Genomic DNA, 11,635 nt, shown 5'->3' on the forward strand with positions numbered 1-11,635 from the left:
GAGAGAAGAAAGAGAAAGATAGAGAGAGAGAGACAGAGAGAGAGAGAGAGAGAGAGAAAACTCAAAATCAGAAATAAAAGAGGAGAAATAACAACAACCAACACCACAGAAATACAAAAGAGTACAAAGGAATATTATGAAAAGTTATATGCCAACAAATTGGACAAACTAGAAGAAATGGAAAAAATTCTGGGACATGTATAACCTCTTAAAACAGAAGCAGGAAGAATAGAAAATTTGAACAGATGGATTACCAACAATGAAATAGAATCAATAATCAAAAAACTCCCAAAAAACAAAAGTCCAGGACCAGATGGCTTCACAGGCAGATTCTACCAAATATTTAAAGAAGAATTAATACCTATTCTTCCTCAAGCTCTTCCAAAAAATAGAAGAAACACTTCCAAACTCATCCTACAAGGCCAGCATTACACTTATCCCTAAGCCAGGTAAAGACATTACAAAAAAGGAGAACTATAGGTCAGTATCGCTGATGAACATAGAAACAGAAATCCTCAACAAAATATTAGCAAACTGAATCCAACAATACATTAAAAAATCATTCACCACAATCAAGTGGGATTTATTCCTGGGATAGCTGGGATGCAAGGTGGTTCAATATTCACAAAACATCTAACATGATATATCCCATCAACAAGAGAAAGGATAAAAACCCATATCCTCATTTCAATATGCTGAAAAAGCATTTGACAAAGTACAGCATCCATTCATGATAAACAGTCTCAATAAAGTAACAGCTGACATCAGCTAGTATCATAAACAATAGTGAAAAACTGAGAGCTTTTCCTCTAAAATCAGGAATAAGACAAAGATGTCCACTCTTGCCACTTTCATTCCACATAGTACTGGGAGTCCTAGCAATTGCAATCAAACAAGAAAAAGGAATACAGAGCATCCAAATTGGTAAGGCAGAAGTAAAACTTTTACTATTTGTAGATGACATGATAATATATATAGAAAACCCTAAAGATTCCACCAAAAAACTACTAAACTGATAAATGTAAGGTTGCAAGATACAAAATCAATATGCATAATCCATTGAGTTTCTATACATTAATAATGAAGTAGCAGAAAGAGAAGTTAAACAAACAATTCCATACATAATTGCACCAAAAATAATAAAATACCTAGGAATAAACTTCACCAAGGAGATAAAAGACTTGTTCTCTGAGAACTATAAAACATGACTGAAATTGAAGATGACAAAAAACGATTGCAAACATATTTCATGCTCATGGATTGGGAGAACAAATACTGTTAAAATTCTACACTACCCAAAGAAGTCTACAGATTTAATGTAATTTCTATCAAAATATCAACAGCATTTTTCACAAAACTAGAAAAATTAATACTAAAATTTGTGTGGGACCACAAAAGACTCCAAATAGTTAAAACAATCTTGAAAAAGAAAAACAAAGCTGTAGGTATCACAATACTAGATTTCAAGTTATACTACAAATATGTAGTAATCAAGACAGTATGATACTAGCATAAGAATAGAAATATAGATCAGTATAACAGAGTAGAGACTCCAGAAATAGATCTATAATTATATGATCAATTAGTCCTAGACCAAGGATGCAAGAATATACAACAGAAAAATACAGTTTCTTCAACAAGTGGTATTGGGAAAACTGGACAGCTACAGAAAAAAAAAGAAATTTTCTTAACAGCCTACACAAAAATGTACATAAAATGGATTAAAGACCTTAATGTGAGGCCTGAAACAATAAAAATTCTAGAAGAGCACAAGGAATAATTTCTCTGATATTGGCCATAACAACATCTTTCTAGTTATGTCTCTTTGAAGCAAGGGAAACAAAAGAAAAATAAACTATTGGGACTACATCAAAATAAAAAACTGCACAGCAAAGGAAACGGCAAACAAAAAGACAACCCACTGAATACTGAACAGAAGAAGACATTTACAAATGATATATCCAACAAGGGGTAAATATAAAAAAAAAAGAGGTAAGTATCCAAAACGTATAAAGAACTTATATAATTCAACACACAAAAAGTAATTCAATTTAGAAATGGGCAGAAGACATGAGCAGACAGTTCTCCAGGAGAAGACATACAGATGGCCCACAGACACATGAACATTTGCTCAACATCACTCACTTATGTGAGGTGAGGAATATCATCTCACAACTGTCAGAATGGCTAAAATCAACAACATTGGACACGGAACTTTCATGCACTGTTGGTGGGAATGCAAACTAGTGCAGTCACTGTTGAATACAGTATTGAGGTCCCTCAAGAAGTTAAAAATAGAGTTACTTATGATACAGTAATTCCACTACTGGATATTTATCCAAAGAATCGAAAACACTAATTTGAAAGTTACATGAACCCACATTATTTATAAAAGCTAAAATATGAAAGCAACCCAAGTGTCCATTGATGGATGAATGAAGAGATGGTATGTAAATTCAATAGAATATTAGCCATAAAAAAGAATGAAATCTTGCCATTTGCCACAATGGTGATGTATATAGAGAGTATAATGCTAAGTGGAATAAATCAGCCAAAGAAAGACAAATACCATATTCACTCATATGTGGATTTTAAGAAACAGAACAAAACAAAGAAAAAATGAAACAAAGAAAAAAAAATCAGTCATTTAAAAAAAATCAGACTCTTAAATAGAGAACAAGCTGATGGTTACCAGAGGGAAGGTGGATGGAAGGATGGGTGAAATAAATGAAGGTGATTAAGAGCAAACTTATTGTGATGAACACTTTGTAATGTATAGAATTGTTGAATCACTACACTTGAAACTAATAAAACTGTACCTTAATTATACTGGAATAAAAAAATAAGAAATTAAAAAATCTTTATAAGAGAGAAAGGCATTAACCTTTCTTTATGGAGGTAATCCAGGAGAGACAACAACTGAATTGAATTATTGCAATCTTTGAAATATTTCATGTAGAGAAATATAGAAGCCTATAGGCAGATCCTATGGAAATTTTTCATTTAGAATATGGAAAGAAAGAACGAACTTGTGCAATAGATGAAAATGGTAGAAAGAAAGGAATTTATTTTTGCTTTTGCCTTGAGGGATGTACAATCCTGAGAGTGGAGTGTAAACTTGATTAGATACTGAGTCCCTAAGGGACTAAATAGAGATTGTGGTCCTGGGTGTGAAAGCAATTAATCCCCTTGTTTCCCTTTTACATATAGAATCTATTCCTTGGGGAAGAGACTGAGCAAACTTCTACCCTGTTTTTATAACCAAGTGCACTTTATCATTCAACTCACATTCAATCTTCCGTGTCTTTTATCAAGCAGAAAATGTGATGAAAAGACTACTTTTCTCTACTGCTTGAGATAACTCAAAGTTATAATCTTTCAAATCATAATGATTTGAAGTCCAGCAATATTTGAAGGCCGTATTTGAAATTAAGTTTGGGCTAAATCTTTTTAGAATTAAAGAAACCTAAGCCTCAGAGCCTGAAATTGCCCTTCCAGGACCACGGGGATAAATACCAAAGATAAGGAAGTACTGATGTTTTCTTGTCTAAGGAGGGTGAGTGTCTTGATTTTGTTTATATCGATGTCCTTCTTATTTTGAGATGGAAGTCTAAAAATCTAAGATAAGCCCCTTTCTTTCCCATTTTGTGTAGTCCTGAGACTCAAGTGAAATGGGGAGAAGAATATGCTTCAGGGAAATTAGAGAATGAGATCAGGGAAATTAGAGAGTGGATGCAGTATCTCAGTAAGTTCCCTTTCCATAGATGGAGCTCTCAATCTTCTGGATTTATGATTTTTTATCTGTGACATGGCAGAGTAACTCAATCTCCCCTAGACTCTGGTCCCTTGGTGTTGGATTAGGAACAATATTCATGGTTTCCAATCCACCAAGTCTAATCTGGCTCATTAGAGACCAGCTTTAGGTTGTTAGGGTCTCTACCTCCAATTTTTCTGGTAAGATGGTTCCAGTGAATAAAGAAATAGTGCGATCAGGGAAGCATGATTCTATCCTGGGCCATGCTTCTTCTTACTGACCCTTGGCCTTCCAGCAGTGACATTTACATATGACAGCCCTGGCTTTCCCTCTGCTGTTAAGTCTGTGATGCCCTTTGCTATATTTACCTTATTAAGACTCTAGTAAGGGATCCCTGGGTGGCGCAGCGGTTTGGCGCCTGCCTTTGGCCCAGGGCACGATCCTGGAGACCCGGGATCGAGTCCCACGTCGGGCTCCCGGTGCATGGAGCCTGCTTCTCCCTCTGCCTGTGTCTCTGCCTCTCTCTATCTCTCTCTATCATTAAAAAAAAAAAAGACTCTAGTAAGAGAAAGTTGCGTCACTTAGCCTATACTAAGGGAAAAGGTAGATTCGATGGGTCCAGGTTGGGCTAGTCTCAGACATTCCCAGTGTACACACTCTCTTGTAAGATAAGCTGTTTCAGGAAGAGCAAGTTTTTCTGTAATGCAACCATTTTCTCCTGTGTTCACAGATCTCCTTAGAGAAGAATGCTTCCTGGAAATGCTTCTCTTGTGACTGAATTCATTCTGGTGGGGCTCACAGACCTACCATATCTCCAGCTCCCCCTGTTCTGCCTGTTTCTACTCATGTATGTGGTCACCGTGTTAGGAAACTTATGCTTGGTCACTCTTATCAGGCTGAATTCTCACCTCCACACCCCCATGTACTTTTTCCTCTTCAATTTGTCCTTCATAGACCTCAGTTATTCTTCTGTGTTTACACCCAAAATGTTGGTTAACTTCACATCCAAGAAGAATATTATCTCCTACATAGGGTGCATGACCCAGCTTTACTTTTTCTGTTTTTTTGTTGTTTCTGAATGCTATGTGCTGACATCCATGGCCTATGATCGCTATGTGGCCATCTGTAACCCACTTTTGTATAATGTTGTCATGTCCCCTAAAGTGTGTTCCCTCCTTATGTTTGGTTCATATTTGATGGCATTTTCAGGTGCCATGGCCCACACGGGATGCATGCTGAGACTGACCTTCTGTGATGCAAACACCATCAACCATTATTTGTGTGACATCCTCCCTCTGTTCCAGCTGTCCTGCACCAGCACGTATGTGAATGAGCTGGTGGTTTTCATTGTGGTGGGCATCAATATCATTGTGCCCAGTGTCACTGTCTTTGTGTCTTATGGTTTCATCCTCTCCAACATCCTGCGCATAAGCTCCACTGAGGGCAGGTCCAAGGCATTCAGTGCCTGTAGTTCCCACATAATTGCTGTTTCTCTCTTCTTTGGGTCAGGTGCATTTATGTATCTTAAACCATCATCCACTGAGTCTATGGATGAGGGAAAAATCTCTTCTGTCTTTTATACCAATGTGGTACCCATGATGAACCCTTTAATCTATAGCTTGAGGAACAAAGATGTTAAAATTGCTTTGCAAAAAACCCTAAGTAGAAGAACGTTTTGATCAGAATCAGTGTCTCTGCAGGAAGTTACAGGGCAGGGAGATTCCATGTGTTTACTTACAATATTTTTACTGATAGTACCTTATCCTATTACTTTCTCACTGTGGTGAAGGAGATTTGATTTCAATTGGTTCCAATTTTTTTAGGGTTGGTCTGCTTCCTTTCATCATCATTTTTGCAACTTTTGTTCCTTTCCCTTATTTTCCAATTTAAGAATAACATTAAAGAAGAAATTCATCTCTATTTTTATTGTCATTAATGGACTTTTTTTCTCCTGGAAAAAGATGAATGATTCTGCAAAGATCATAAAATAACACCAGTATGACTTTGTGCCTTGTGGGGTTTCTTAACTGCCATCTGTAATGTGCTGTTGGAAACATGAATCAGATAATCTGTCTGTACTCTTTTTTTTCCTTTCTACTGTGGAATGTGACTTCTTCAAATGTCAGTGTTTCACAATTCTAACAGATTCCATGACAGCTATCAATTTTACTCCACTTTGCAGATGTAAACCCTATACATTAAAATTCTTTAGTAAAGATTTCATATTTACCTCTTTTCACTTAAAGTCACACATCTATATATTGCCATTAATGTTAACTTCAAGTCACACAGCTTTTCATGAAGAATTCTAGAATAAGCTACTAGCTACCTGATTTCAAGCCAACTACTCTTTTTAAGTGTACTTTCTTTTTTTTTTAAAGGATTTATTTATTTTAGAGAGAGAAAGAGAGAGCACACATGTGCATGAGCATGTGCATGAGTGGGAGGAGGGGCAGAGGGAGAGAATCTTCAAGTGGACTCTTCGCTGAGCCCAGAGCCCAATGTTGAGTTGCATCTCATGAGATCATGACCTGAGCTGAAACCAAGAGTCTGATGTTTAACTGACAGAGCCACCTAGGTGCCCCATTTCTAGTATACTTTCTAATTAATTTTATTTCTATTTTAGTAAACATGAAATATGAGAAAATGTTTCCATTTTGAAAGCTGACTTTTTTTGTAAGAAAAAAAGAATGTGAAATGTTTTCAGGGTCTTGTAATTCAAAGAACCAGATACAGGAGAAAAATTTTCCCAGGAGCATGCCATTGGTGTATAACCCAAAGAGATATATGGCCAATAAATAAAAGCTACATCAGTAGCGAATGGACAATGGGATTTTTAGAAACTGTATTTCATTCTGAATTTGTAACCTGTTCCATAGAATAGTGTCATTATCCTTCACTGTCCATAAAGCTTTCATTAAAAGTTATAATACACAATGACCATATATTAATAGTGGTCTTGGGAATGAATACCAATACTATGGCCACATTTGTGGGGAACCAGGTAAAGTGAGGACAGCATATTAAGGAGATAAAATAATGGATGGTGATCAAAATTCAATTTGGGAAGAAGGAATAGAAAGTAAAATGATGGGAAAATAAAGCTTTCTGTAACTTACTTTTGGGATGGCTCTAGAATATTATGTGGATGATAGAATTTCTCTGGATAGAATAAAAGCTGAAGTTATTTGATTTTAAAAAGTTAAACTCATAGGAGTGATGGAACTAGAAACAGTAACATCACTCTTGTTTTTGTGGCTTCCATATGCTACTCCCATATGGATTTTCAAGTGCAAAAGCTGGAAGAACAATGGCAATTTGAAAGAACTATTTGATGAATAAATGAAATTGTGATGATGTCTTTTCTATAATGGGATGTGGATTGTTTTTCTTTTGAGAGAATGGGCAAAACAATGATTATTCAAAAATCATTAATATGATGTGTGAAGTGGTAATTTAAACATGTTCTAAGATAACTTTATTTATTTATTTATTTTTTTATTGTTATAATTTCTTGTATTATTACTGGATAGAAGCGCGAACTCTTCTCACTGTAGCGTTCCAGCTGGTCTCTCTTTAAATCTCAGGCCGAATTCGTAGATTTTCAGGATGATTGGATGGTTTTCTAGGTAATTTGTTGAGGACAGGTGACCTGGAGACCCTACTCTTCCGCCATCTTGCCCCTCCTCTAAGATAACTTTAATAACATTTACTATATTAATGTTTTCTGTTTAGGTATTTTGAAAGTTAGCATAGCTAGATTATTGGCTTTTTGTGGTTTTTAAATGACTACTGTTCCCCTTCTTCTACCTCAATATTAATATGCCTTATTTTCACTTAACTATTTATATGAAATAGCTGATCTTGGGTGGAGTTTTCATTTTGCTTTTCTTTTACTAAATGTTTTGATAAAATTGTTTGCGATATTGGAAAAAAGTTTATAGCTGTGGTATTTGAGATAGTTTGTAGACATTGCAGAGGTGCATTTGCTCTTTATGTATTTTATTACTATTTTAGGTGGCCCAAAGAGTGGATTTAAAAGTCATTAATCATTTTTTTTGATGACACTCAAATACAAATAAAATCTTTCAATTTCAGAAAAAAATTCTTTCTTTAAAATTAGGTTCCATTCTTTCAGATTACTTTGGAAACAATAAGAAAAACAGACATAAAGACAGATTGTAAAATTTAAGGGTGGTAAAGTTTTAGTAGAGGCTATTTATTTATTTATTGTTAATAAATTTAAGTACTAAGAAGCTGTTTGTAACTTCTTTCAAAGGGAAGAATATGTTAGAGGAAACAAGTCAGGTGTTTTACATCCACAGCATAGGGTTATCCTCTGTAGTCTTGTATTCTTTTGTTATATGAAATGTGATAAAAGGAGTTTTGAGAGAAAGTATAATGCTACTGAAGTTGTCACAGCTGAGAGTCAAATAGGTAAGCCATAGGATTCACCTGTGCCTGTATATTTGGAAGGGGATTTTTGTAATTTGGTGTGAAGGCTTCGATTTTCTCAGCTATAATAAAAAGTGGTCCTCTTAGACAAACCATAAAGAAAATTTCCTGATTCTGTAAAGTTGTTTAATGTGAACTTTCTGTAAGTGACCTACTATTGTTACTCAGGATTAGGTTTGGAATGGGCATGTCCAGATTGTGCTGAGGTTAAGAATTGGCAAAAATCAGATGTAAAAGGGGTTTTAATTCTAGTGTTTTAAATTCCTGAACCCCAGCTTTGTTAAACTCATATTTATATTGCCTCCCTACACACACACACACACGTGCACACAGGGTATTTAAGTCTTATGAGATTTCTGCCTAACATTTCTTTTTTTTGGGAATATTTTTAAATTGGAATTCGATTTGCCAACACATAGTAAAACATCCAGTGCTCATCCCATCAAGTGCCCCCCTCAGTGCCTGTCACCCAGTCACCTCATCCCCCTGCCCACCTCCCCTTCCACTACCCCTTGTTTGTTCCCCAGAGTTAGGAGTCTTTCATGTTTTGTCACCCTCTCTGATTTTTCCCACTCATTTTCTCTCCCTTCCCTTTTAATCTCTTTCACTATTTTTTTTAAATTAATTTTTATTGGTGTTCAATTTACCAACATACAGAAAAACACCCAGTGCTCATCCCGTCAAGTGTCCACCTCAGTGCCCGTCACCCCTTCCCCTCCAACACCTACCCTCCTCCCCTTCCACCACCCCTAGTTCGTTTCCCCGAGTTAGGAGTCTTTATGTTCTGTCTCCCTTCCTGATATTTCCCAACATTTCTTCTCCCTTCCTTTATATTCCCTTTCACCATTATTCATATTTTTTATATTTCCCAAATGAATGAAACCATATAATGTTTGTCCTTCTCCGACTGACTTACTTCATTCAGCATAATACCTTCCAGTTCTATCCACGTCGAAGCAAATGGTGGGCATTTGTAGTTTCTAATGGCTGAGTAATATTCCATTGTATATATAGACCACATCTTCTTTATCCATTCATCTTTCAATGGACACTCTCAGTGTGTCGTGTTACTGTTTTCTTTGTGCTGTTACATCTGTCAGTCCATGTCCTTCTCAGCAAAGAACTGGGAGGTCAATTGGGAAGGACATCCAGTTTCCAACTTATGGATGATGAAACTGATTCTCAGATTTCATTGGCTTGTTCCCAATCACAATTTATAAATGGTAGAAGCTGAGTTGGGGACCCAGGTGTTTTCATTCTAAATCTATCAGAATTTTTAAAATTATTTTAAAATTTACCATTCTTTTAAAGCTTGTAAAGCATGAACAGTGGTTTTAGTGAGTTAAAATGACTCATAACACAAATAACAGCAAAGTACTCAAAGAAGAAAATGTCCAGGAAGTGTCTTTCACATTTCATTGACAGTACTGATTGGTTCACACAGAAGAAATCAGTGGAGGTCAAATAACACTTCCAAAGTAATCCAGAGCAGTCCAGGGCAGAGACAATCCCTTTACCATACTTGAATAATTTCCACTGGTGTCTGAGGGAAGAAGAAGGTCAATGTACAATCCCATTGTATAGATTTGCAGAGGGTTATATGTCATTTATTTTTAGGGTAATGGTAATGAGGATATAGTTCTTATTCCATATCGTATGATTTCATTTTATTAACCTTTTCTACTTTCTTCATACAGTCTTCTATTTTTCTTCTTCAGGCATTATTTTTAATAGCTCTGTGATGAAAAGAATTTGGGAATGTAGAAATATGGAAATATTTAGGCATAGAGAAAATGAAGGAAAGACATTAACAGACAAGTCACAAAAAGCCGAATTTCAAAGGTTTATAGATTTATAAAAGGATACTCAAGCTCATTAATATTTAGTGGAATGCAATTTAGAAAATACTAGGAGAAGAAATACAGTTCATAAGTTATCCATGGGAATATGAATTGCAATAGTCTTTGGGAAATCCAATATATAAATGTACAAAATGAAAGACAACATTCTGGGAACATATCTCATTGAAATAAAGTTACTGTCATATAAAGATGTATGTATAATAGTGATGGCATTGATTTGATGGTAAAAAGCTGGAAGATAGTGAACTCCTATCAGTATGGAGCAAATGGATAAGTTTTGATATATCTACAGCATACGACATTGAAATCATTTCAATGGAATATTTTTAAATGACAAAAGTGATAGGTTAACAAAATATTTCTTCATAAATACAGGACATGGCTCCTATGAATGCATTTGAATGTATGAGCAAGTATGGAACTGTGGGAAGGTGTGTGCTAGGTTTAAACATGAATAAATGTCATTGATGAGTTGAGGAGAGCTGAATATGGAAAGGGAGTGCTGAGAAAAAGAAAAGAGGAATCTAGGAGAATGGCTAAGTACAATACACCAGAATTCTCTCTCTCCTTCTCAACAAAAATTGCACTTGTAGAGTCTTTCTGATGTAACCATTTTGGAACTCTAGAGTCTACTGAAGGCTTGCAATTTCTAGGAAAGTCTCGGATGGTATATTCCAGTTAATTTCAATTTCAGTTCTTAGTATGGTAGAAGCTCCCATCCTCCACTCTAACTTTGTGGCAGATAGCCATCTATGTCTCCAGAATCAGCTTGCATTCAACTTATAGGAACTAGAGTGGGTAAATAAGACCCTGTACTCCAAATATGTTGGGGAAACATGCTCTGATTAATGATTGCTACTTCCAATTTCTGAGGTGCAGATTAAAAGATGAGTAGTGTTTATTGTTGCACTCCTCCACTGTGGAAAGCTCCTTCCCTTCTTACTGAATTGAGTTCCAGTAGGTTTAAATACCAGTGCCCTTTTTGCCCCTTTTCTTTTTGGCTTTCTTTTTTCAGCCTTTGAAAGCCTTTTGAGAGTCCTTAAAAACAAGCACTTTCAAAAGCCATTGTATACACAAGAGAAATTAGAGACTCTTTGTAAATGTATAGGGAGATGGGCTGCATCTGAAAAATCTGAAAAGACCTTAAGTTAACACCTCAGACTGATGCTTGGCACCAATACACTCTACAACAATTTAAAAAAATAAAAAAAATAAAAAACAAACAATAACAATAAAACAGTAAACCCTGGTGAAGGGGGAAATCCAATTTCTAGGGTTACCATATTATTAAATTCATATGTTCTGTTTTCAACAAGAAATCACAAACTATATAATGAAGCAAAAAGTTTGGGCCCTTTAGAGGAAATAGCAATCAACAGAAACTGTCCCTAAAAAAGACTTCATGGCAGATCTACTAAACAAAGACTTTTTTTCCCAAGATTTTATTAATTTTTCCATGAGAGACACAGAAAGAAAGGCTGAGACATAGGCAAAGGGAGAATCAGGCTCCCTTCAGGGAACGATGTGGGACTCCATCCCTAGACCCTGGGATCACGCCCTGAGC

At 35.8% G+C, this 11,635-nt stretch overlaps 1 protein-coding gene across 1 annotated transcript; it reads left to right on the forward strand.

Moving 5' to 3' along the window:
* Positions 1-2,070: 2,070 nt before the first annotated feature.
* Positions 2,071-5,433, forward strand: LOC121500329 (olfactory receptor 8B3-like). The gene is made up of 2 exons (XM_041771967.1): positions 2,071-2,081; positions 4,497-5,433. Exons 1-2 carry the CDS (start codon positions 2,071-2,073, stop codon positions 5,431-5,433), a joined length of 948 nt encoding a protein of 315 aa, XP_041627901.1.
* The last annotated feature ends 6,202 nt before the right edge of the window (positions 5,434-11,635 follow it).

The sequence above is a fragment of the Vulpes lagopus genome, chromosome 10 (genome assembly GCF_018345385.1).
Source record: "Vulpes lagopus strain Blue_001 chromosome 10, ASM1834538v1, whole genome shotgun sequence".
Classification (NCBI taxonomy): domain Eukaryota; kingdom Metazoa; phylum Chordata; class Mammalia; order Carnivora; family Canidae; genus Vulpes; species Vulpes lagopus.